The 27,427-nt window shown below is 43.0% G+C and overlaps 1 protein-coding gene across 1 annotated transcript; it reads left to right on the forward strand.

Moving 5' to 3' along the window:
• Nucleotides 1-841: 841 nt before the first annotated feature.
• Nucleotides 842-27,160, forward strand: syt16 (synaptotagmin XVI). Its single transcript, XM_034562902.1, has 7 exons — nt 842-912; nt 12,088-12,252; nt 16,749-16,979; nt 20,573-20,877; nt 24,178-24,624; nt 24,711-24,900; nt 25,239-27,160. The coding sequence occupies exons 1-7, from the start codon at nt 900-902 to the stop codon at nt 25,550-25,552; spliced, it is 1,665 nt and encodes a 554-aa protein (XP_034418793.1). The 5' UTR covers nt 842-899; the 3' UTR covers nt 25,553-27,160.
• Nucleotides 27,161-27,427: the final 267 nt, after the last annotated feature.

A 27,427-nucleotide genomic window follows, 5' to 3' on the forward strand; every position in this document is an offset into this window, starting at 1 on the left:
TGATAAAACTGTTTCATTCTCCAACAACACAACTTTGTATTGTGACAGAAAATCAGACATGGACCATAGATAAGACCTTAACACGCTGTCTAGCATTTTTAATAACTACTTTGAAATTAACAATAAATGAATTAGCTATATCATGCATTGAAATATGTTATTTGAAAGTACCTTAATTATGCTACATCGTGATTTCCACTCCATGAAAGCTCTCGTATGCCTAGTTGACTTTCATTTCCTATGACTGTATTTAGAAAACTTTACTTATTTGGGATGAATAACATAGTGTTTATTAAAATGTACTTATTGTAATGATTGGAGACATCTAACGTTAGATTAATTAGCTTATCTGTGGAAGTCTCACCAGCTAGTTTGCTGCATTTTGTTTAGTTTTTAGCCGTTTAATTTTACGCTATACATTTGTATTGTATTTTGATATAATATAAAACGTGCAAACAAGTCAGCTTTGGCCCTAACTCGTTTTAAAATAGATATATAACGTTATTTAGTGTTTTATTTGTCTTAGGGCAGCACTGGTGGATGCACAGTTCAAAGACAATGGGCTACATATCTGTGAAAGGTAAATGTTCTCATGTTCTTTCCGAAATTAGATGAATTTAAGCAACTTATGTCGCGACTTTAGTACACGAATCACTAATTTAATGAGTGATGAAAAGAACAATCGGTAATTATAAGGTTAAAATAACCAAATGGTAAAAATAATTGTTTTAAAAATGCGTAGAAACCCTCTTGAGTGTGGATGTTTCCCGCAGCACCTGAAGGCGTCACCGTTCACCGCTGTGTGGCTGCAGATCGTTGCGGGTCTGGAGGACGGGGAGCTGCGGGGATGCTGCTGCCTCGGTTCCGCTGGTAGTCTGAGGGGGAAACAAGCCGCAGCCATGGCCTCGGACAGTAAGTAGGACCGTCTCTCACCCCGTGGTCGCCTTAGGTTGACCCCCCCCCCCCCTCCATGTCAGAGCCGGAGGATGGATGCTGCTTTCAGGCTCCTGTTTCTTTCTGGGTGTCTGGCTGACTGATAGCGACCAGATGCGTAGGCCAAGTCATTCTATGTTGTTCTTTGACCAAACACCGAGCTGCATTGTATTCATTTGTGTTGCCCCGTCGGGGCCTCGATATGTGGCCGCGGTGCTGCTCCCCGCAGAGCGGCTCGCTGCCTCTTCGTGGCCCCGTCCCTCTTCATTTAAAATCACGAGATATTCCGGTTTTTTGATTTGTTTATGCAAATTCACCTCAGTGGTTATGACACGGGGTCCGTTTGATGTTTCGTGATGCAGGCCTGCAGAGGAGCCCGTGGTATCTTTTACTGTGTGTTTTATTATTAATATTATTAATATTAAAATTATTAATATTATTCTGCTATTATACTTCATATAAGGCAGTATTTGTAGTGGGTGCACCTATAACTATTTCCATCTAATTTATACTTAATAAATATTTGACAAATGCAGTTACAGGTTATTTTACAGATTAATATTTTACATGTAAAATGTTGCATTGTTGCAGATTAAACTACCAATATGAATAATTACAAGTAAATTCGCTCCACCTGGAGCTGCAGCATTAATATACAAATAATAATTTAAAAAACAATAATAGTTTGAGTGATGCCACAAAGTAAATTCAGCAGCTGAGCGGCTTGAATTGAAACTAAAAGAAGCTAAAAGTGCAATTTTTATATTCAATGAAATAATAAATGAAAAAGCTTCAAAAATATATTTTTTAATGCTTTTCGGATGTACGATGAAGTCTTTAATTTAACCTATAGTCCAGTGATTTCAAACATATACCACCTAGATAATTAATGAACCTTAAACAGACTTTACTTATTTTGGTTATGAACCATTTAAAAATTCAAGTTATTATATTTACAGCATTGTAAAATGACAAGAGCAAGCACATCTTCAAATTTAAGAATAAATAACCGGCGTCTTTTTACCTGATAAATGATTTACATGAATAATCTATTGATATTTTCATATGTTTCCGTCCTCCTAGATAAGCAGATAGTGACAAACAAATGAAGACAAGAATGCAATGTTGATAACATCCCATAATAGACCATTTCACAGTTGTAAATATTCCAAATGTGTGAGAGTAGAGATCAAAGTACCTGATCGACAACCAGGGGGCGACTCCTCTGGTTGTATAGAAGTTATACTTCATGTGTTAAAGCTGCATTCTCTCTACTGACCACCAGGGGGCGACTCCTCTGGTTGTATAGAAGTCTATGCTTCATGTGTTAAAGCTGCATTCTCTCTCCTGACCACTAGGGGGCGACTCCTCTGGTTGTATAGAAGTATATGCTTCATGTGTTAAAGCTGCATTCTCTCTCCTGACCACCAGGGGACCAGGGGGCGACTCCTCTGGTTGTATAGAAGTCTATGCTTCATGTGTTAAAGCTGCATTCTCTCTCCTGACCACCAGGGGGTGACTCCTCTGGTTGTATAGAAGTCTATGCTTCATGTGTTAAAGCTGCATTCTCTCTCCTGACCACCAGGGGGCGACTCCTCTGGTTGTATAGAAGTCTATGCTTCATGTGTTAAAGCTGCATTCTCTCTCCTGACCACCAGGGGGCGACTCCTCTGGTTGTATAGAAGTCAATGCTTCATGTGTTAAAGCTGCATTCTCTCTCCTGACCACCAGGGGGCGCCTCCTCTGGTTGTATAGAAGTCTATGCTTCATGTGTTAAAGCTGCATTCTCTCTCCTGACCACCAGGGGGCGACTCCTCTGGTTGTATAGAAGTCTATATAAATGACTCTACTTCTCTTGATGTATTCCCTCAGTAAACATTGTAAACATTAGTTTTTGGTCTCAATCTCTAGTTTCAAGTCTTCTTCAATACAGAATGATGTTCATTTAGTAAATTATGGACATTTAGAGTCAAACAGACCATAAACCAGGGAATGCTTTAGGGGCGGGACTAAAAGGTTATTGACAGGTCGACATACAGTGTTTCTCCACAGTCCAGATACGGTCACTTCCTGTTCACTGGTTGCAAAAAAAAAAAAAAAAACAAGATGGCGACGGCCAAAACGTTGATACTCGATGATTCAACGCCTGTGAATCTAAACGCACGAGAACATTCGTAGACTTCAGGACTCGTGACCAAACCAGGACGCTGTAGTGGAACTCAAACACCGATATTCCACTCGGACACGACCTCCTGACCCGCTCCACAACGCGTGACGAGTGCGGTCGGGATTCAAAGAGGCCATCGAAGCGCTGCATTACGCACGAGGAGGCGGTCGGCCGGCCTCGTGCGTCAGGCTGCTTCTGCCTCTTGTGGCCCAGTTACCGACCGCTTCCACGTCTAATTCATGGCTCTCTGAGGGCGGCGGGGAGCTCGTGGGTCACATTTATCGCCGCTGACGGGAAATGAAACGTAATCCCTGTTTGTTCCTGTTTGTTCGAAGCACCGGGGACGTTGATGGGAAACCGGTCGGTTCCAGACACGTTGTCTTCGCTCGGCGGGCGGATGGATGAAGCCACAGAAAGATTTCTCCGTGGGGAAGAGATTTAAATAGTTTGAGTTAGAACGACACGCTGGCTAACACTAAAACCTTTATCGCCAATTTAAAGTTACGGTGTAGACCTTTCACCTGGTCTTAAGTTAGTCCTGGTCATCTATAGACTCAGAAAACAGACCACCAGAGAGATGATGGTCTGGTTCTAGAGAGTTCTTCTTAAAGCTCCTCATCGGAGCCACCGGGTCGGATCCTGGTGAAACCAGATGACACCATGCAGGTTCACCAGAACCTCCAGACTGTCAGACCCTGCTGCAGTAAAATGAGAGGTTTTCTAAAGGGACCCTGGTGCTTAGAGGCACTACCACTTTAGTCCACACGGGGCGCCAGAATGAACACAAAGTTAAAGTTCTTCATACTAACTTTTAAGTCTCAGTGTTTCTAGCTTCATGCTTCCTTAAAATCCCTTTAAAGAAATTCTAGTATTGAAAACTGCATTTTTAGCAGTTCTTGGGGTCGTGTTAACGAACTCTCAGAAATCTCCCAACCAAGACGAAAAAGGTGTCTCGCGAGGAGTGATTTAGGAACCTTTTCAGAACTTTCCGGTTGCTAGATATCTTCGTGAAGCGATCACTTTAATTCCTGGGCTTTGTTTTGTCGGGTGGGAGATGAGAGCGACCACAAGCCCTCTTTGTCTCCTCTACTTTGGGAACCTCTCAAGCCTCTTAAAGGTCCTCTGAAGCCTCTTAAAGGTCCTCCTCGCGTCTCCAAACATGTGTTTCACCCTATAAGGCTTTGTGAAAACACTCATTAATATATTTCTTATGAAACATCATAATTAATTGTAACACATTTCGCCCCGAGGGTGCCACTCTTTGCACAAGGAGGCTTCACCAGCCGGTCCTCATTGTCCTGCGCCGCTTTCCTCTCGGCTGTTGTGTTCTCGGTGGCGTTCAGGAAGACTCGCCCACTGGGAGGCAGGAAGCCAGCGCCGAGTGACGGCTCAGACTTTACCCGGCGACCGAGGAAGGTCTGTCCTCTGGATTGTGGGGAGAAGACAGAAAAGGGAGAGAGTAGAAAGGATCTGGAACGAGGAGAGGAGGCGAAGAGGAGGCGAAGAGGAGGCGAAGAAGCGAAGCCATGTCGAGCAAAGGAGGAACTAGTGAGTCTGCAACGGAGGGAGATTGTGAGTTTGGATTTGAGCGTCTTCCTCCTGAAAACTATGGAGGTGATGATGATGAGGATGATGATGATGATGGTGGTGATGGTGGTGGTTGAGCCCCGTTTCTCATCTGCTAAATGGTTTAATTTTCAGCTGTTTTTTTCTGTTTTATTCTACTTTCTGGCTTGTGTTCCAACATTCGATCAATGCGATCTTTTACTTCAGAAAAAAGTAAAAACAACGTGTCAGTTTAATCAGTAAAATGTAGTTAAAGTGTTCAAACTGTTCTACTATATATATATATATTATAATTTATTACAAAATGTGTGTTTAGTCCAAACCTCAACATTATTACCAATGGATTCACACTATTTAAATTATTAAAAGAATTAAAAACATTTTTACTCAGTATTAACATTACCATTGATACTCCCCATTTAATCGACTAATTAATGGACTAATTGTTTCATCTGAACTTGTATGAACTTGTTGGTGTTTTATTCATAAGTAACATGTATAATATTTCGGTAGAAACACAAAGATAAGCTCACATATTGCATTGTTAAGAAATAAATTAATGGTTTGACCCTTTGACCTTTGACCTCTGATACAAAACAACAACTCTTGTCATGTTTCAGATTACCGATTTATTCTTTTGCAAATAATGATCAAACAAAACAAGAATAGCCAATAAAAATTACATTAAAAATACTAAATATAGTATAAAACATAAAACATACATAACAATACTGCGGTCCGACCCATTTCTATAACTTAACTAATTAATAGGTCGCTTGTCAGATATACACATAAATAATCATCTTTATATAGAAAATAAGTGAAACAATTATGTTATTTTATTAATCTCTCTTTAGTCAAGTTTTATGAAATGTACTCTATTAGATTTTAAAATCTAAATGATAGTTATTATTTATTTATTTGAGAGTTATGGGTTCAGTCATGTGGTCCAGGTGTCGTGCAGCTTGTAACCAGCAGGTGGCGCCTCAGCATCAGTGTTGTAAAGCTCAGTTTTCTGGCTCTGATGATCAATATGTAAATCAAAATAAATATTAATAATAATAATAACAATAATACATAATAAAGATAATAACAATAAAAAGATAATAATAATTATGAAAATTGCCGGATCAAAACAAATCCCCTCGGGATGGATAAATAAAGTTCTAATGTATTTTTTACATAGTTGTATATTATATTATTTCATCTTCATTCACACGTTTCTGAAGCTCTCCTTTTTAGCTCATTCGGTTTCAGATGGAAACAACAAGACGGGTGAAAGTCAACGAGATCAACGGTTGTTTTTTAAATATACGTTTCCAACATGGAAGCGTATATTTAAGCTCTCCACTCTGAGCTTCTCTCCTCTCGACTTCTTCTTGTTCACCGTCTCTTCGTCTCAACGTCATCGTCCTCGGCCAATCGGGGCGAGCAGACGGGCGGCGCCATGGCAACGTGAGGCCGTCTTACATGTGGGTGGGAAAAGGCACACTCATGCCTCACTATCATACCTTAACAGAGCCACTGGGCTGTTTCCAGGGAAACTATATTTTTTTCAGGTGTGTGTGTGTGTGTGCGTGTGCGTGCTCTTGCCTGGTGGTCAATGGGTTTGATTCAGACTGAAAACACGGTGTGCTGATGTCTCTGGGTTGATCAGTACCGATAACAACAACAGTCAGTGAACGTCACGTGTCAGCTCGTCTGTCCTTTAACATTTTCAGAGAAAGACAAAATGGGGAGGAGAGATTTCCGGTGTCCACGGTCCCCAAAGGGAAAAAAAAACCTTTTTGTGTATTTTGCATATGGAAATGGTAACGCTGCACGCCACCGTAGACTGATGAGAAGTGGACGTAGTTGTCGTGACGCCACCCGTTGGTTTGTGGACTGACTGAAATTTGGCAATTTACATACAAATTTGGTTACAATGTTGTTGTTTTTACAGGAAGTGATCATATCTGGACTGTGGAGGAGTGATGTAGAGACTCCGTATACGTCTCTGGTAGAGACTTGTCAATCACTATTAGCCCCGCCCTAAAACACACCCAGCTTTATGGTCCGTTTGACTCTAAATGAACATCACGCTGTATTGAAGAAGACTTGAAACTAGAGATTGAGACCAAAAACTCATGTTTACAATGTTTACTGAGGGAATACATCAAGAGAAGTAGAGTAATTTATATAGACTTCTATACAACCAGAGGAGTCGCCCCCTGGTGGTCAGGAGAGAGAATGCAGCTTTAACACATGAAGCATAGACTTCTATACAACCAGAGGAGTCGCCCCCTGGTGGTCAGGAGAGAGAATGCAGCTTTAACACGTGAAGCATAGACTTCTATACAACCAGAGGAGTCGCCCCCTGGTGGTCAGGAGAGAGAATGCAGCTTTAACACGTGAAGCATAGACTTCTATACAACCAGAGGAGTCGCCCCCTGGTGGTCAGGAGAGAGAATGCAGCTTTAACACGTGAAGCATAGACTTCTATACAACCAGAGGAGTCGCCCCCTGGTGGTCAGGAGAGAGAATGCAGCTTTAACACATGAAGCATAGACTTCTATACAACCAGAGGAGTCGCCCCCTGGTGGTCAGGAGAGAGAATGCAGCTTTAACACATGAAGCATAGACTTCTATACAACCAGAGGAGTCGCCCCCTGGTGGTCAGGAGAGAGAATGCAGCTTTAACACATGAAACATAGACTTCTATACAACCAGAGGAGTCGCCCCCTGGTGGTCAGTAGAGAGAATGCAGCTTTAAGACATGAAGCATAGACTTCTATAGAACCAGAGGAGTCGCCCCCTGGTGGTCAGGAGAGAGACTGCAGCTTTAACACATGAAGCATTGACTTCTATACAACCAGAGTAGTCGCCCTCTGGTGGTCAGGAGAGAGAATGCAGCTTTAAGACACTTCCACATCGGAGGTTGCAGCCTCCGCGATATATATAGTTTCAGCATCGTCATGGTGATGTGCGATGCCAAGTAAGGCGAATTTAACGCATCATGCTACAACATTTTTGTAGTGTTCTCGTTTTTTTTTCTATAATCTACAAGAGAAACCTGTCGCGGAACAGAAATGGAAGATTTGGTTGCAAAACGAAACACGACGTCTGTCACCATATTTTTTACCAAATACTTGAATATTAATATTGCAACAATGTTGTTGGGTTGACTATGTGTAGTGTAATGTGGATGGGATGAATAAGTGAGGAAAGTACGGGTACGTTGTCGTCAATTTTGGATGAATTCAGTTACTATGCTACGCACAATGTAGTGATGTCACACATAACTGGATTCAAGCCGGTGGTCATAACGTAACGCTTTAAGGTCGAGTGTTTCTATCGTGACAAATACACGTAAATAGACTTAAACAGCAGAAGAACCTGAGCTCAACCCCAGCTAGCTTGTACTTGATGATCAGATCAATAACAACTCGGGACATGAGGATAATGTTGGTGAAACCTTCACATCAAACCTCCATCTGAACGTCTCTGTTTTGGAGGACGAGACGAGTGTTTTCCAGATTTTGTCTGTGGGAGTGAAAAACAAACCGAAAAAAAGCTCCCGGTTCAGTGAAGGCCAAAAGAAAGAGGAGGCAAACATTCAAAATGTGCATGGATTTATTAATAATCGGACTATTAGGAATAATGGTTTCTGTTTTTGTTGAGGTCAGAGTTCGTTAAGAGCTTTAAGTTCTCCGCATATGAAGCGAAGCAACCGGGGGAACCTTTTGGAGGATAGTTTGTTTTTAACGTTATTCATTATTTTATATCATTATTTACATTAGAGAGGCAGCAGCAGTTGACGTCTTCAAGTATCACTTAATAACTTTTATTTTATGTGCGCTCCACAGAGTCCCACGTCTCTCTGTCACATGATCTAAAAGAAATATTATATAGTTCTAATTCGATAAAATCAAAAGACATTTAAACATAAAGGGGACAAAACAAGCTATTTTAAGACGTGATGTTGTTTGTGTAGAGTAAGAGCCATCGTGTGTGTGCGTGTGCGTGTGTGTGTGTGTGTGTGTGTGTGTCTGTGTGTGTGCATGTGTGTGTGCGTGTGTGTGTGTGTGCAGCAGGTGTGAGGCCAGACTTCCTGTCCATCTGGCTGCGGACAGTAGGAGACTCTCTGGGTCTTCAACACTAAGCTCAGTGTGTCTGTGACTGTCGCAGCAGCTGAGAGGGGAAACTCCACTTTACAGCGGGCACCTGAACACACCGTCCAGACATCTACTGTCACTCTGTGTTCGTTTCAAATTGATTAACACTCGTATTCACAGTCGGCTTTTGATGCCCTGTTTTTCCCCAAAGAGATCTTAGTCCCGAAAGATTTATTATACCTCCGGATGCAATCGTAGTTGTTCCAGCAGCAGCTGAACATTAAGGAAGTGGGTCCAGAGATTGTCCTGTTATTTGTGTTTTAATAAGACAAAAACTGCATGTTTTATGTCATAAAGTAGGTTTTTGGTTGAGCGGTTTGGGGATGTTGTGGCCTCTTTCTCAGGCAGCATTTTAAGACAAAGGTAGCAGCTATTGTACCAAGAGTTAATTATATTGATTTATTTGGCAGGGACAGTGCACATTAAATAAAACATTCCTGTAAATGTGCCCGAGTTAGCCAAGAGGCCATTTCTCATCTGTAGTCCCAGATGTTACAACAGAATATCAGATTAAAAGGACAAAGTTATGCATCATTTACCCCTTTACAAGCATGCATCGATTAGTTTAGAGTTTCTCCACAAAGAAATCACACAAACACACCACTTGTAATCGTGTCTTTACCAGCAATGTGTTTATAAGTCATTTACTGCAGAGGAAAAACAGCATAATGGACAAAAGAAAAAAAACGACCGTTAAGTCGTATTTCCAGGTGCTTGAAACATTAAAGATAAGATACCTTTAAGTCAATGATTTGAGTACTTCTTCCACCACTGATGCAAATACTGCTGCATGTGAAAGGATGGATTAAACCAGCTGCTGTTGTTGCTCATTATTTCGCCACCACACACACCTACACACACACCTACACACATACACACACACACGCGCGCGCACACCTACACACTGTTGCTTGGCAATGTGTGTGGATGTTTTTTTCCGGCTGCAGATTGACACGGTGCATCTGTACAGCGTGGGAGACTCAGTTTCTAAAAATGACAGAGAGCGGCGTGAAGAGAGAGAGAGAGGAATAAAAGCACAAGGTGGTGTTTGAAATACATGAAACTCATAATAGTACGACACACACACACACACACACGCACACACACACACACACACACACACACACACCGTCGAGTCCTTGCTTTCCCAGTAGGATGTGCACTTGTTTCTGCTTGCTCACATTGATTCACTTCTCTGCTCTCCGAGACGTTACCATGGAAACGGGAGACAGAAGCGACCCCCACCCCTCCCCCCTACACACACACACACACACACACACACACACACACACACACACACACACACACACACACACACACACAGCTATAAATGTGTTTTCTATTCATCCGTGTTGAGTCTCCGCCGCCTCGTTGAGAGCAGAGTAGTACGCCTCGTCTCCTCTTCAGCTTCTCTCTTCCTGCTCTTGTTTGTTTACTCTCCGTTTTGTTTTCTCCCGTCTGGTTGTCAATCAATCTGGTTTCCCTCGCGCCGACTTTTCACTCCTCTTTTCATTCTGTTTCTGCCTCTCCCTAATGTCTGACTTCTCTCCACCTGCTGTTTACGTTTATTTCTTCCATCTCTTCTTCATCCTCCTGTCACTCTATTTTCTGTCACTCTTTCTTCTTCTTTTATATTTTAATTCAATTTAATATTTTTTAATTCTTTCAGAGTCTGCGATCAAACCTTTATTGTTTTTTGCTAAAAAGTGTAATTTTTTGTGTATCTTTCCTTAATTTTGCAGGGAAAAAAATATTAAAATCATGAGTTGTTGCCATGTCTGACGTGTTTTTTCTGGACATCAAACCCATAGCTTGACACAACGTTAGCGCGGTCAGCTAACTAGCTCACGGCCATCTAACTAGCTCACGGTCAGCTGACTAGCTCAGAGTTATCTAACTAGTTCACTGTCAGCTAACTAGCTCACGGCCATCTAACTAGCTCACAGTCAGCTGACTAGCTCACAGTCAGCTGACTAGCTCACATTCAGCTGACTAGCTCACATTCAGCTGACTAGCTCACGGTCATCTTACTAGCTCACGGTCAGCTAAACAGCTCACTGTCAGCTAACTAGCTCACTGTCAGCTAACTAGCTCACGGTCAGTTAACTAGCTCATTGTCAGCTAAACAGCTCACAGTCAGCTAACTAGCTCACTATCAGCTAAACAGCTCACGGTCAGCTAACTAGCTCACAGTCATCTAACTAGCTCACGGTCATCTAACTAGCTCACGGTCATCTAACTAGCTCACTATCAGCTAAACAGCTCACGGTCAGCTAACTAGCTCACAGTCAGCTGACTAGCTCACAGTCAGCTGACTAGCTCACTGTCAGCTAAACAGCTCATGGTCAGCTAACTAGCTCACGGTCAGCTAACTAGCTCACTATCAGCTAAACAGCTCACGGTCAGCTAACTAGCTCACTGTCAGCTAAACAGCTCATGGTCAGCTAACTAGCTCACGGTCAGCTAACTAGCTCATGGTCAGCTAACTAGCTCACTGTCAGCTAAACAGCTCACTGTCAGTTAGTTTAGTGGTGTACCCACATGATACAATATATAAGAATATAAGAATATATTCTAAAATATTATGACGTTTTGTGCAAATCTGTCAACTCACGGTCAGCTAACTAGCTTACGGTCAGCTAACTAGCTCACGTTCAGCTAACTAGCTCATGGTCAGCTAACTAGCTCACTGTCAGCTAAACAGCTCACTGTCAGTTAGTTTAGTGGTGTACCCACATGATACAATATATAAGAATATAAGAATATATTCTAAAATACTATGACGTTTTGTGCAAATCTGTCAATAAATAAAGTTAAAAAAAACTGAGAAAGAGAAGCTATTAACAGTAAGTTGTGTCGCTCGAATATAGACTGGGCCTTGGTTGAGGATGCTGTAAAAAGAAAAAAACTGATCAATAAATTCAGTAGAAATACATGTTTTACGTTTTTGCTTGATAAAACCATCGGCGTGCTCTTGAGCAAGGCACTTAGCAGCTGGCCTCCCCACCCCCCCCCCCCCCCCAGCAGCTGCACAGTTGCTGGTTTATTTAAATGTTTTACACTGAGTCTGCTCTTGAGCAAGGCACCGAGGGTAACTCAAATACTAAAGTGTCACTTGTTCTGTCTGTGTGCATCACATGTACCGCGTGTGTGTGTGTGTGCGTGTGTGTGTGTGTGTGTGTGTGTGTGTGTATCCAGACTGCCTGTTTGTGTGGTCTGATCAGTGTATCATTGTGTGTCCCCTCTCCCTCTCCCTCCTCCTGCCAGTACCCGCAGAGGCCATCGGCTTCCTGTCGGCGGTGGGCGTCTTCATCGTGGCTCTGGCCGTCCTCTTCCTCTTCATCAACAAGAAGCTGTGTTTCTCGCGCGTCGGCGGCATGCCGTGTCTGGAGCATCGCCACCCCGCCCGGAAGAATACGCGCCAGGGGCTCGGTGAGCGAATGTATACCCTAATATACATTTAAGGTTTTTTTAATTGCAGTTTAGGAAACTTGTTTTTTTATATTTCCATGCTTTCCCACGTGCTTATGCCATTTATTAAGTTTTTTTAATATAATAAAAATAATAGTTAGTCACATTGTTAAACACTAACCATATCATGTTGAATATATATATTATATATATATAATGCAAGTTAAGAGAATGAATATATATATACATATATTCATTCATTCTCTTAACTTGCATTATATATATATATATATATATTCATGCATATATATTCATGAATATATACAGTATATATATATATTCATTTATATATATATCAATTAATATATATATATATACATATATTCATGCATATATATATTCATTCATGAATATATACAGTATATATATATATATATATATATATATATATATATATTCATTTATTTATATATATATATATATATATATATAAATTAATATATATACATATATTCATGCATGTATATTCATTCATGAATATATACAGTATATATATATATATATATTCATTTATATGTATATATATATATATATATATTCATTCATTCTCTTAACTTGCATTTTATATATATATATACATATATTCATGCATATATATATGCATTCATGAATATATACAGTATATCTATATATATATATATATATATTCATTCATTCTCTTAACCTGCATTTTCTCTCTCCGTCTTTTAAAGGATTTATATGACAACAAAATACAGGAAAGAAAAGATTAATAAACCTTAATAAAGATTGTTTTTCACTAAAAAGGATGTTCACAAAAACAGATGTGTCTGATGCAATAAAGAATTCTCCAGCTTTGAGTCCTCGCTCAATGCGGCAGCAGACCTGGCAACCTAAGGTTTCATTAAGCGGCCGCTCTGGAGCTTTCTGTCATGTCACATGATCTTCGTCAGCAGAATTTTTTTTAAAACGACGTCTTATCGGCTTCTTTCAACGCTTACTTTCATTTAGACTCGGAAACAAAAGTCTGGAACGATTCTTCAAAAAAAAAAAATAGTCGAGTTTTCCAGTTCGATAAATCAGCTAGATTAATTGTATTCACGCCGTAAATTAATGTTCACTTAACATATGTACATATAAATCTTCTCATCTCTGCCTCTCTCATAAAGATGGATAATAAGATTATTTCCAAAATAAATCTTCTCGTCAAGGTTCAACCTTTTTTATGTTACCCGAAACCTCTCGGAGAGCACGTGGCTCCCGTTGGCATCCAATTAAGTCCAGAAATAAAACACGTGTGTGTGTGTGTGCGTGTGTGTGTGTGTGTGTGTGTGTGTGTGTGTCGAGTAAGTCAGCAGCCAGGAAGCTGTGCAGCAGCTCACACTGGAAATATGAACATTACAAAAACCTTGAAGAATGTTGAGACTCTTTTCTTTCCACCCACTTGTCAAACACAGCGAACATCCAGAGCAAAGGTTACGAATGTGAACACAAAGCCCTTAACTCCCTGCCTTAATAGTTTTTTCATTGTGACGTTAAATAATATAACAAAGCCTTTTTTTGTGGTTACATAATCATAAGCCCCGCCCCCTTCTGCTGCTACTCCAGGATGTCGAACTGATTCAGTGAAAGTTTGCACGTTCTCCCAGTGGCACGTTTGCACGTTCTCCCAGTGACACGTTTGCACGTTCTCCCAGTGGCACGTTTGCACGTTCTCCCAGTGGCACGTTTGCACGTTCTCCCAGTGGCACGTTTGCACGTTCTCCCAGTGGCACGTTTGCACGTTCTCCCAGTGGCACGTTTGCACGTTCTCCCAGTGGCACGTTTACACGTTCTCCCAGTGACACGTTTGCACGTTCTCCCAGTGACACGTTTGCACGTTCTCCCAGTGGCACGTTTGCACGTTCTCCCAGTGGCACGTTTGCACGTTCTCCCAGTGGCACGTTTGCACGTTCTCCCAGTGGCACGTTTGCACGTTCTCCCAGTGGCAGCCTGTTGGTTCTCCCAGTGGTAGCCTGTTGGTTCTCCGGCTTCCTCCCACAGTCCAAAGACATGCAGCTTAGGTGAAGCTCGTGGTGTGAGCGTGACCGGTGGTCTGTCTCTACTCGTGCCCTGCGACAAACCGGCGAACCTGTCCAGGTGAACCCCGCCTTCGCCCCCGATGCCAGCTGGGATCGCCCCCCCCCCCCCCCTAACTAGGATTAGCAGTTCAGGGATAATGGAATGGAAGCGCCTCTCCATGACGAGCTCCAAAATCCTCTGACCATGAAGGACCCGTGAGATGAGTCCACTCTGGTCTGGAGCTCCGATTGGCCGGTCTGCGTTTGGGACTTAGCGAAGGGTCAATGTCCTAATGATTCCCCCCAAAGCTGCCGGTATCAAGTGAAAACCATGTTTGAAGGAGCAGCACGGAGCTGGACTTCAGTTTATTTGTATGAAAACGGCTCTGACTACAACGATAGCTTCCCCCCACACACACACTAGTAAACCCAGTAAACCCTGTTAGCATCATTGGGGTCGCCATGTTGAGAGCCGTTAAGACTCAATCGAAACACTCTCAATTTTGTTTCAAGATTATGAGTGAAACTACAAAATATGACAGTAACTTGTAGAATAGTTGTTACAGTGGAGCTTCCTCCATGACGCCAGCGGTTTGAATCCAGGTGGAGACTGTGACTCAGTCGGTGAGCAAACACAGAGTTTGTTGACTCCACCTGCAGCAGGTGAGCTTCGGGTATTTCCAGTCGGTTTCCAGAACAAACACCACATCCTGTTGGGACTCAAACGGGCGAAGTAGTAGTTCAGTTCTGTTTTAATCAAACGAAATCAAACACCATTTAAATAGTTTCACTGGTGAAACTCTCACATGTATTCAAGTGCTGCGTCGACAAATTCAAGCTACGTCTACTAAGAGGTAAATATTGTACTTTTTTATACAACAAATGACAGTTGATATGCGGCAGTAAATATATATCGGCTGTAATAGTTAAACATTTAGCTGGTAAAGGTATTATTGACTTTAATTATAAGCACCTTCAAAAACTACAGGAGATGCTGACAGACAAAAAATGTATAAATACAAATAAATAAAAATAAATAACTAAAATGATGAACTAGAAAACAAAATAAAAAATGAATTAATAACAACAACAAAAAAGAAGCAGTAAAAGAAGACGTCACATAGACTGTTAGAAGTGGTTTAAAACAGATTTTATTACCCCTTTACTACATTTAGCTGATAACACAGCGTGGTGTTAGTACTTTTACTGCAGTGTGTGTGTGTGTGTGTGCGTGTGTGTGCGTGCTTGTGTGTGCGTGTGTGTGTGCGTGTGTGTGTGTGCGTGCGTGCGTGCGTGTGTGTGCGTGTGTGTGTGTGCGTGCGTGCGTGCGTGCGTGCGTGCGTGCGTGTGCGTGTGTGCGTGCGTGTCTGCGTGCGTGTGTGTGCGTGTGTGTGTGCGTGTGTGTGTGTGTGTGTGTGTGTGTGCGTACGTGTGTGCGTGCGTGCGCGTGTGTGTGCGTGTGCGCGTGTGTGCGTACGGGTGTGCGTGCGTGCGTGTGTGTGTGCGTGCGTGTGTCATACGATCACTGAGCCACTGAAGTGGTAACCGTGGCGACCGGCTCAGGTAAAGCTGGAGTAGGGGGGGGAGGGGGGGGGTTGTTTGCTCCCACGTCACTCATTCAGCTGTTGCTATCCGATAATGGTCAAATTATGATGCTAAGTGTGAACAAGTTTTATTTATTTCACCAGAGAGCGACCAGTGAACAGGAAGTGACCATATTAGGACTGAGTAGTGACAGAGACGCCGTATACGTCTCTGGTAGAGGCCTGTCAATCACTTTGTAACCCCGCCCCTAAAGCATCCCCTGCTTTATGGTCTGTTTGACTCTAAATGACCATAATTTACTAAATGAACATCACGCTGTATTGAAGAAGACTTGAAACTAGAGATTGAGACCAAAAACTAATGTTTACAATGTTTACTGAGGGAATAAATCAAGAGAAGTAGAGTCATTTATATAGACTTCTATACAACCAGAGGAGTCGCCCCCTGGTGGTCAGGAGAGAGAATGCAGCTTTAACACATGAAGCATAGACTTCTATACAACCAGAGGAGTCGCCCCCTGGTGGTCAGGAGAGAGAATGCAGCTTTAACACATGAAGCATAGACTTCTATACAACCAGAGGAGTCGCCCCCTGGTGGTCAGGAGAGAGAATGCAGCTTTAACACATGAAGCATAGACTTATTATTATTATTATGTAAATATCTCAAGAGATGTGATTGGCTTGTTACAGGTTCATGTTCCGGTCTGCATGGCGGGACGCTGGTGGACGTTCTTCTTTCAGTGACAACTTTTTTCCGTTTCCTATACTTTCTTTCTTGTATCCTCCTCTCCTCTCTTTTCTTCCTCTTCTCGCTTCGCCTCCCCTCTTTCTCCTCTCCTTCCCAGCTTCTCCTCTTCATCACCCCGTGTGTCTCCCTGTGTTTTTCTCCCTTCAGTGAGCAGCTTCGGTGACGATGATGATGATGATGACGATGGCGGCAGCTCCTCTGACAGTGAAGACGAGGTCCTAAAGCAGTTTGAGATCTCGGTGTCGCGGTCGCAGAGTTTTCGTACGTCGGCGGTGTCGGCGATCGTCGGCGAGCCGCAGACGTCGCTCGGCCGACGCCACAAGTTCAGTCGCCTGTCAGACCAGGAGGAGGGAAGCACGGAGCCGTCCGACTGTGAAGGTTAACAAAATTAAAATTAAAATTAAAATTCCAGTAAATTAAAATTCCAGTAAATTAAAATTCCAGTAAAGTAAAATTCCAGTAAATTAAAATTAAAATTCCAGTAAATTAAAATTCCAGTAAATTAAAATTCCAGTAAATTAAAATTAAAATTCCAGTAAATTAAAATTAAAATTCCAGTAAATTAAAATTAAAATTCCAGTAAATTAAAATTTAAATTCCAGTAAATTAAAATTCCAATGAATTAAAATTCCAATGAATTAAAATTCCAGTAAATTAAAATTCCAGTAAATTAAAATTCCAGTAAATTTAAATTAAAATTCCAGTAAATTTAAATTAAAATTCCAGTAAATTAAAATTCCAATGAATTAAAATTCCAATGAATTAAAATTCCAGTAAATTCAAATTCAAATTCCAGTAAATTCAAATTCAAATTCCAGTAAATTCAAATTCAAATTCCAGTAAATTAAAATTAAATAACATTTTTATTCATATAAAATACATTAATAATAATGTATATATTCTTGTTTCTCAAACTATTAGTTTTTCATATTTCTCATCTAGCCATGTGTTTGGTCCTCAGCAGTTATTTTATTTGTCCAACTATGTTTCTGTTTGTTCAAAAGGAAATCAAAACAAACCCGATTGTTTGCCTCCAGCTGTTCGCTCCCACACGTCAGAGCAAATGTTTGTTAAACGGAAATTTGTAAAAAAAAATATAGAATGAATAAAAAGTAGAAAACGTTCTTCTTCTGGCCACCTGGTGACTCTGAGACTCACGGTTTTGATCTCTCGGCAGCTTGAAACTACAAACTCAGACAAACAGAAACAACCGGTCCAACTAATGCGTCCCGGTGTCAACGAGCCAAAAGGCCACAAAATACCGTATTTAGAGCATCAATTAGGACGCTCGTTAGCCGTCGCCATCAATTAGGACGCTCGTTAGCCGTCGCCATCAATTAGGACGCTCGTTAGCCGTCGGCTGGTTTCTGGTGTTTTTTAAGAGCCGTGATATAGATATAAAACGTGAGCGTGTTATTTATGTCACTTTTTCCGTCGTCGTTATCTGGCGGTGAAGTTTATTCACACGCTGACCTGCAGAAACGTGAATGAATGAAACGGGAAAGAAACACGGAAACGGGATTTAAAGTCACAAGAACACTAGAACTGGAGTTCCTCTGAAGGCACAACAGCACGAATCGTTTCCTCCTCTCCTCTCTTCCCTCTTTCTTCCTCTCCTTTCTTCCCTCTTTCTTCATCTCCTTTCTTTCTCTTCCTTGTTTCCTTCTCTCTCTTCCTTGTTTCCGCCTCTCCTTTCTTCCCTCTTTCCTCCTCTCCTTTCTTCCCTCTTTCTTCCTCTCCTTTCTTCGCTCTTTCTTCCTCTCCTTTCTTTCTCTTCCTTGTTTCCTTCTCTCTCTTCCTTGTTTCCGCCTCTCCTTTCTTCCTTGTTTCTTCCTCTCCTTTCTTCCTTGTTTCCTCCTCTCTCTTCTTTGTTTCCTCCTCTCCTTTCTTCCTTGTTTCTTCCTCTCATTTCTTCCTTGTTTCTTCCTCTCCTTTCTTTCTTTGTTTCATCCTCTCCTTTCTTACCTGTTTCTTCCTCTCCTTTCTTCCCTCTTTCCTCCTCTCCGCTCTTACTTGTTTCCTGCTTTTCTCTCTTCCTTGTTTCCTCCTCTCCTCTCTTCCTTGTTTCCGCCTCTCTCTTCCTTGTTTCCTCCTCTCCTCTCTTCCTTGTTTCCTCCTGTCTCTTCCTTGTTTCCTCCTCTCCTCTCTTCCTTGTTTCCGCCTCTCTCTTCCTTGTTTCTTCCTCTCTCTTCCTTGTTTCCTCCTCTCCTCTCTTCCTTGTTTCTTCCTCTCCTTGCTTCCCTGTTTCTTCCTTTCTTTTCTTCCTCTCCTTTCTTCCCTCTTTCCTCCTCTCCTTTCTTCCCTTTCTTCATTCTTTCTTCCTCTCTTTTCATCATTGTTTCCTCCCCTCCTTTCTTCATTGTGTATTCCTCTCCTCTCTTCATTGTTTCTTTCTCTCCTGTATTCCTTATGTATTCCTCTCCATTCTCCTTTGTTTCCTCCTCTCCTTTCTTCCCACTTTCCTCCTCTCCTCTCTTCCTTGTTTCCTGCTCTCCTCTCTTCCCTGTTTATTCCTCTAATTTCTTCCTTGTTTCTTCTTCTCCTTTCTTCCCTGTTTCCTCCTGTCCTTTCTTCCTTGTTTCCTCCTCTCCTTTCTTCCCTGTTTCTTCTTCTCCTTTCTTCATTGTTTCCTCCTCTCCTTTCTTCCTTGTTTCCTCCTCTCCTTTCTTCCCTGTTTCTTCTTCTCCTTTCTTCATTGTTTCCTCCTCTCCTTTCTTCCTTGTTTCCTCCTCTTTTCTTCCTTGTTTCTTCTTCTCCTTTCTTCATTGTTTCCTCCTCTCCTTTCTTCCTTGTTTCCTCCTCTTTTCTTCCTTGTTTCTTCTTCTCCTTTCTTCCTTGTTTCCCGCTCTCCTTTCTTCCCTCTTTCTTCCTTGTTTCTTCCTCTCTTTTCATCATTGTTTTCTCTTCTCCTTTCTTCCTCTCTTTTCATCATTGTTTTCTCTTCTCCTTTCTTCCTTGTTTCTTCCTCTCTTTTCATCATTGTTTTCTCTTCTCCTTTCTTCCTTGTTTCCTCCTCTCCTCTCATCCTTGTTTCTTATCCTTTCTTTCTCGTTTCCCCCTCTCCTTTCCTGTCTTTTTCTTCTCTCCTCTCTTCCTTGTTTCCTCAGTTTAAAAAAAAGGTTTATTAACTATAAAAACACTTCACTTTTTGAGAGATTTGATTTAATTTACGAGCTTCTCTACGCTGCTAACGTGCTAACGTGCTAACCAAACTAATTATCATCGAGCAGCTGGTTGTTGGCGACATTGTTCAGTTGGGGTCACTCCGTCTCACCTGGTATTCATATTCCATCTTTAACACACACTCACACACACACACACACACACACACACACACACACACACACACACGCCGATGACTCACCTCAGCCCGTCCCCGTGGTCGAACGGTCAGGCCGACCTTAATGACGGTGAATTGGACATAACTGCTATTGATCGGTCCGATACGGCTGGTTCCCGTTTCGGGGGGGAAGCCACGGTGTGACGGATTGCTCAATATCGCCTCCGGCGCGCTGACCGGGGAGGTTCTCATGGGGAGGTTCTCACGGGGAGGTTCTCACGGGGAGGTTCTCACGGGGAGGTTCTCACGGGGAGGTTCTCACAGGGAGGTTCTTGCCGGGGAGGTTCTCACCGGAGAGGTTCTCATGGGGAGGTTCTCGCCGAGGAGGTTCTCGCCCCACGGGGAGGTTCTTGCCCAACGGGGAGGTTCTTGCCCAACGGGGAGGTTCTCACCTCAGCAGGGTGCAAAAAAATAATAAAAGATTTAGAGCAAGAGACATCATGAAAAATAAGGTTAAAGTTAAAGTTGGAAAGATGTTCATGTTAATTCAACTGCTTAATCATTTTAATTACTTGCAAATGTGGAAACCTAATTAGTTTTGAACTCATTAGATATGAAAACATGCGTCCCTCCTCATGCCCACAGATTTAAAGCCAGAGGAGCCTAATGCTGACTTTCCTCCCTCCTGCAGACATGGAGGCTGAGAGCGTCCGGCCGGGTTTCCAGGACCCGCTCTCCGCCGCCGTGGAGGAGAGCGAGAGGGCGTCGTCGGTCGCCAGGGAGGAGAGCGAGAGGGCGCCATCGGTCCACGTGGAGGAGAGCGAGAGGGCGTCGTCGGTCGCCAGGGTGGAGAGCGAGAGAGCGTCGTCGGGCGCCAGGGAGAGTCCCGCCCCGAGCGTGAACCAGCAGGCCGCAGACGGCAGCGAGGAGATGGAGAACGCCGCGGATTGCGACAACAAAGACGCCACGGACAGCTCCTCCACCTGGACCCCCGAGGTACTGCAGACACTCTGCCACTCCCCCCCCGTTTGGTGCTTTAGAGGCCGGAAGTATCCAACTTTGTTCCGTACATTTTTCCTGTCAATCGCCTCCTGGTGGTCAGTAGAGAGAATGCAGCTTTAACACATGAAGCATAGACTTCTATACAACCAGAGGAGTCGCCCCCTGGTGGTCAGGAGAGATAATGCAGCTATAACACATGAAGCATAGACTTCTATACAACCAGAGGAGTTGCCCCCTGGTGGTCAGGAGAGAGAATGCAGCTTTAACACATGAAGCATAGACTTCTATACAACCAGAGGAGTCGCCCCCTGGTGGTCAGTAGAGAGAATGCAGCTTTAACACATGAAGCATAGACTTCTATACAACCAGAGGAGTCGCCCCCTGGTGGTCAGTAGAGAGAATGCAGCTTTAAAACAGACTTCTATACAACCAGACCAGAAGGACTAATATCAGAAAACCGTTAAAAGGTAAATTTCGGCCTCTTGTGGAGTACACGGGAGGAAACATGGTGGTTGTTTTTATTAGATGAATTTACTGGCTATTGAAGCTTTATATGCTTTCAGTTCCTGGAAAGAAACAAGAGCTTTTTGTCAAATAAAACTGGGAGCCTTGAATGATTGCAGATGTAGTTAAGAAGATGAATACCAAATTATTATTATTATCTGACATCCCGATGTTGAGGCCTCACGATCCAAAAGACAAAACACCATTTCACAATTTCTTCATCATCACCATCACCCAGCTGTGAGAGGATTATCACTCTGCCATGTTGTCCTCTCAGGTTCATTTTGGAAGAAACAAACCAAACACGGCTCCTCGAGGTTTCGTATAAATAGTTTATATTTCCTTTAGCTGCAGAAGCACGTGTGTGTGTGTGTGTGTGTGTGTGTGTGTGTTGGTCCATGTAGGAGAGTGGGAATGTAGAATCTAACCACCTCTCTCAGTCACCAAATCACACTTTGAAATTGGGAGCAATCTGTGCAGCAAACACCTCCCCCCCCACACACACACACACACACACGCACACACACGTACGCACTGACGCACACACACACACACACACACACACACGCACACACACACACACACACACACACGCACACACAGGGTGACACTGACATCTAGAAACTCTTCAGAAATAGCGAACGGGTTTTGGATCAGTGGCGCTGCAGAGATGTTGTAGTTTATTTACACAATATATATATATATATATATATTATAATACATATATATATATATATGTATATATATATTATTGCTAAAGCTAGTACTTATGCTGCTAATAGTACTGCTATCTCAACAAGAGAAGTACTGCAGGCTAATATTAGTACAAACACGAATGCAGTCAGTCAACTGTTAGATCCTTTACTTCCAGTTAGATCCTTTACTTCCAGTTAGATCGTTTACTTCCTGTTAGATCCTTTACTTCCAGTTATATTGTTTACTTCCAGTTAGATCGTTTACTTCCAGTTAGATCCTTTACTTTCTGTTAGATTGTTTACTTCCAGTTAGATTGTTTACTTCCAGTTAGATCGTTTACTTCCTGTTAGATTGTTTACTTCCTGTTAGATTGTTTACTTCCAGTTAGATTGTTTACTTCCAGTTATATTGTTTACTTCCAGTTAGATCGTTTACTTCCAGTTAGATCCTTTACTTTCTGTTAGATTGTTTACTTCCAGTTAGATCGTTTACTTCCAGTTAGATCGTTTACTTCCTGTTAGATTGTTTACTTCCTGTTAGATTGTTTACTTCCAGTTAGATCGTTTACTTCCAGTTAGATCGTTTACTTCCAGTTAGATCGTTTACTTCCTGTTAGATTGTTTACTTCCAGTTAGATCGTTTACTTTCTGTTAGATCGTTGACTTCCTGTTAGATCGTTTACTTCCTGTTAGATCCTTTACTTCCAGTTATATTGTTTACTTCCAGTTAGATCGTTTACTTTCTGTTAGATTGTTTACTTCCTGTTAGATTGTTTACTTCCTGTTAGATCGTTGACTTTCTGTTAGATCGTTGACTTCCTGTTAGATCGTTGACTTCCAGTTATATCGTTTATTTCCTGTTAGATTGTTTACTTCCTGCTAGATCATTTACTTCCTGTTAGATTGTTTACTTCCTGCTAGATCATTTATTTCCTGTTAGATTGTTTACTTCCTGCTAGATCATTTACTTCCTGTTAGTTTGTTTACTTCCTGTTAGATCATTTACTTCCAGTTATATTGTTTACTTCCTGTTAGATCGTTTACTTCCTGTTAGATCGTTTACTTTCTGTTAGATTGTTTACTTCCTGTTAGATCGTTGACTTCCTGTTATATCGTTTACTTCCAGTTAGATTGTTTACTTCCTGTTAGATTGTTTACTTCCTGTTAGATCGTTGACTTTCTGTTAGATCGTTGACTTCCTGTTAGATCGTTGACTTCCTGTTATATTGTTTACTTCCAGTTAGATCGTTTACTTCCTGTTAGATTGTTTACTTCCTGCTAATTCATTTACTTCCTGTTAGTTTGTTTACTTCCTGTTATATTGTTTACTTCCTGTTTTATCGTTTACTTCCAGTTAGATCGTTGACTTCCTGTTAGATCGTTTACTTTCTGTTAGATTGTTTACTTTCTGTTAGATCGTTGACTTCCTGTTAAATCGTTGACTTCCTGTTATATTGTTTACTTCCAGTTAGATCGTTGACTTCCTGTTAGATCGTTTACTTTCTGTTAGATTGTTTACTTTCTGTTAGATCGTTGACTTCCTGTTAAATCGTTGACTTCCTGTTATATTGTTTACTTCCAGTTAGATCCTTTACTTTCTGTTAGATTGTTTACTTCCTGTTAGAACGTTTACTTCCTGTTAGATTGTTTACTTTCTGTTAGATCGTTGACTTCCTGTTAGATCGTTGACTTCCTGTTTTATCGTTTACTTCCAGTTAGATCGTTGACTTCCTGTTATATCGTTTACTTTCTGTTAGATTGTTTACTTCCTGTTAGATTGTTTACTTCCTGTTAGATTGTTTACTTCCTGTTATATCGTTTACTTCCTGTTAGATCGTTTACTTTCTGTTAGATTGTTTACTTCCTGTTAGATTGTTGACTTCCTGTTAGATCGTTGACTTCCTGTTATATTGTTTACTTCCAGTTAGATTGTTTACTTCCTGTTAGATCGTTTACTTCCTGTTAGATTGTTTAGCTTAGCTTAGCATAAAGACTGTAAACAGGGGGAACGGCCCTCTGATGAGCGTGTCCATCTCGTTTGTTGAGTCCAGTTTTCCTTGACTCGTGTCATTCTCCCCGTCCCCAACCTCCTCAGCAAGAGCAGCCCCAGGAGCCGGCGACCACTTCCCCTCGACTCCCCATCTCCAAATGCGGAGACCTGGTCCTCTGCCTGGAGTACCGCGCCGACGCGGAGAAGCTGCTGGTGTCGGTGATCTCAGCGCGGGACATCCCGGACAAGGCCCGCAGCGGCATGGACTCCTGGCAGGTGCACATGGTCCTGCTGCCCGCCAAGAAGCAACGGCACCGCACGGCGGTGCAGAAGGGCTCGCTGCCGGTCTTCAACGAGACGTTCCGCTTCTCGCGCCTGGAGCCGTCGGAGCTGAGCGCGTCGGCCGTCCGCTTCCGGCTGTACGCGCTCGGGGCGTCCCGGATGTCCCGCGAGAAGATGATGGGCGAGAAGGTGCTGCGTTTGGGCGGGATGGACGCGGACGGCGGCGCGGTGGAGACCACGCTGGTGCTGGAGCCTCGCAGCAACCTCAAGGTGAGAGCTTCCTCCCCCTTTTCTGGGGGTCTTTGTGCGTGAGGATTGTCCACGTTGCTCAGCGTGCCCGTCTCTCCCCCCTTCAGAGCTTGGACTCCCAGCTGAGTCTGTCCGCGGTGTCTCAGAGCGACAGCGCCTCGTCCACGCAGTCGCTGGCGCACGGCGGCGTCCCCGAGCTGCTGGTGGGCCTCACCTACAACGCCACCACGGGGCGCATGTCTGTGGAGCTCATCAAGGGGAGCCACTTCAGGAACCTGGCCCTCCACAGACCGCCAGGTCTGCTGTTCAACCTCATTTACACAACTACGTTTATATCAGATAACATGACAGAAAAAGGTTCACGTTTATTTGTTCTTCACCCTCTTCCTCTTCCTCCCCCCTCCTCCTACCCCTCTTCCTCCCTTCTTCCTCCTCCCCTCTTCCTCCTCTCTTCCTCCCCTCCCCCTCTTCCTCCCCCCTCTTCCTTCCCTCTCCTCCCCTCTTCATTCTCCCTCCTCCCCTCTTCCTCCCCTCTTCCTCCTCTCTTCCTCCCCCCTCTTCCTTCCCTCTCCTCCCCTCTTCATTCTCCCTCCTCCCCTCTTCCCCCCCCCCCTCTCCCTCCCCCCCTCTTCCAGACACCTACGGCTGCCTGACCCTGCTGAACTCGGTGGGTCAGGAGATCTCTCGCTGCAAGACGTCGGTGCGTCGCGGTCAGCCCAACCCGGTCTACAAGGAGACCTTCATCTTCCAGGTGGCGCTGTTCCAGCTGTCGGACGTCACGCTGCTGGTCTCCATCTACAACCGGCGCAGCATGAAGCGCAAGGAGATGGTGGGCTGGATCGCTCTGGGCCAGAACAGCAGCGGCGAGGAGGAGCAGCTCCACTGGCAGGACATGAAGGAGAGTCGAGGACAGCAGGTCTGCCGCTGGCACTTCCTGCTGGAGGCGTAACGCCGCCCCAGATTTAGGCTTTTTAAGAGGAAAGGGAGTTTATTCCTTTACACTGGAGGAAGGATTTGATCTGTGCACAGGATGCTGCATGTGGCTCCGGGGGATTCAAGGACCCCTCAGAGCACCACTCCACCACCGTCCCATCAAACAAAGCTGGTTATTTATCGGCTCTCGGCAAGAGGAACAAACTCAGCGGCTTTTTGGAGGCCGAAAACCAGTTTTCAAGTGGTAAAGAAATGAAATGTTTCAGTGTTTCTTTGCCGCGTTCAAAGCTTTGATGGATTCGAAGGTTCCATGCAGGAACTCGTCTTTGCAGAAGACGTTCCACAATTATAGCTTTTTGTTCTGCTGGGAGACGACGGAGCTGCAGTTTAGTTTTTATAGTGAAATGTTGTGTTAGAAAGTGCACAAAAATTAGAGGCGTGCGTGCGTGTGTGTGTGCGTGTGCGTGTGCGTGTGCGTGTGCGTGACTTGTCATTTCTAAATCTTGCTTTTCTTTTTACTGGCTGGCAAATCAAAGGAGAGTTCTGACTGAAGGTGGAAATGCAAACGAAGCAACGTGCTGCGCATGTTGTGTTCGCAAACCAACAAAACCAGAATGGAGGTTTTTATATATGACGATGTCAGAAACTAAACAATCAAACGGTAATAATCCACGAGTCAATAACTCAACGTGACATTGCGTTCACATGCAGTACAAAGCATTAAATCACTGACACATCCTCACTTCACTTCCACCTCCATCGTGATTCATCATAGTAAGTCACAATATGTGGTTTTATTTATCTCCATGCAAACTCAAGTCGGTAATCTAACTCGTGCTTGTAAGTGGATTTTAGAAGAAATAACCAGGAAATGTTTACTATTCAGATTTATAAAGGTTCACAAACTGGAAGTTTCCATCATTTAAAGTGTTTAGGATTTATTGGCAGGAATTTTAAATCATTATCATAACTGTGTTTTCATTCATGGATAAATAACCTGACAATAAGAAAGGTTGTGGTTTTATGCCACATGGCAGTCTTGTTTTCTACAGTAGCCCAGAACGGACAAATCAAACACTGGCTTTCATGATTTGACCTGAAGGCCACCGTAGTTTCCCCACACTGCAATCTGCAACCTCGCCACTAGATGCCACTTTAATTTGAACGTGACCCTGAAACGCAGATGTTCTCTCCTCTAAACGGCTGTGTTAACGCACAAAATACAGAAAAAAGCCACGAGAGTCACGGTTGAAGTTTTGTCGCCACAAAGTAAGAAAACAGGCATCCAATCTGTATGAATGCTGAACATGTGTTTGTTTTTTTTAATGCTCGGCTGAGGCGATGAAAAGCAAGTGAAAGTGAAAACTGTCATCTTCTTCACATTAATACACAAAACAAACAGCGACGTCATATTTCCAACATGTTTTCTACTTTTTGAGCTTTTGACTCTTTTAATGACGTCATCCCGTCCTCGTTTAATGGCGCCCGGTCGTGTAATCGGCTCCTCCCACCCCCACTTCTCTCGATGAAGTCATATTCTCATCGCAGAAGTGGAATAATTAGCAATTTTCTTTCAAATTTTGGAAAACCTCTCCCTGGAAAAAAAAAAAAAAAAAACCTGAAACAAACACGAGAGCAGAAGTGAAGATGTTTTCTCTTTTATTCAAGTGGAGCAGGAAGGCGTCTCATTCATATTCCAGCGGCGCTCATTCATATTCTACCCCGACGACTCGCGTGCTACTACAGGCAGGAAGCGACCGGCAGCTGGCGGCTCTTGAACCACCGACCTCCTCCACCGGTCGACGCTCCGTCTCCTTCACGGGGGCCAAAGCTCATCTCAACCAACCCAATCGACGCTGAGCTGAAAAGAAGCTTTAAATATCTCCCTGCA

Source organism: Cyclopterus lumpus, chromosome 22 (genome assembly GCF_009769545.1).
Source record: "Cyclopterus lumpus isolate fCycLum1 chromosome 22, fCycLum1.pri, whole genome shotgun sequence".
Classification (NCBI taxonomy): domain Eukaryota; kingdom Metazoa; phylum Chordata; class Actinopteri; order Perciformes; family Cyclopteridae; genus Cyclopterus; species Cyclopterus lumpus.

Coding starts and splice junctions, on each gene's coding strand:
- syt16 (XM_034562902.1), top strand. Junction 16,980..20,572: donor GGAGCCGTCCGACTGTGAAG/GTTAACAAAATT, acceptor TCCCTCCTGCAG/ACATGGAGGCTGAGAGCGTC. Junction 24,625..24,710: donor AGCCTCGCAGCAACCTCAAG/GTGAGAGCTTCC, acceptor TCCCCCCTTCAG/AGCTTGGACTCCCAGCTGAG.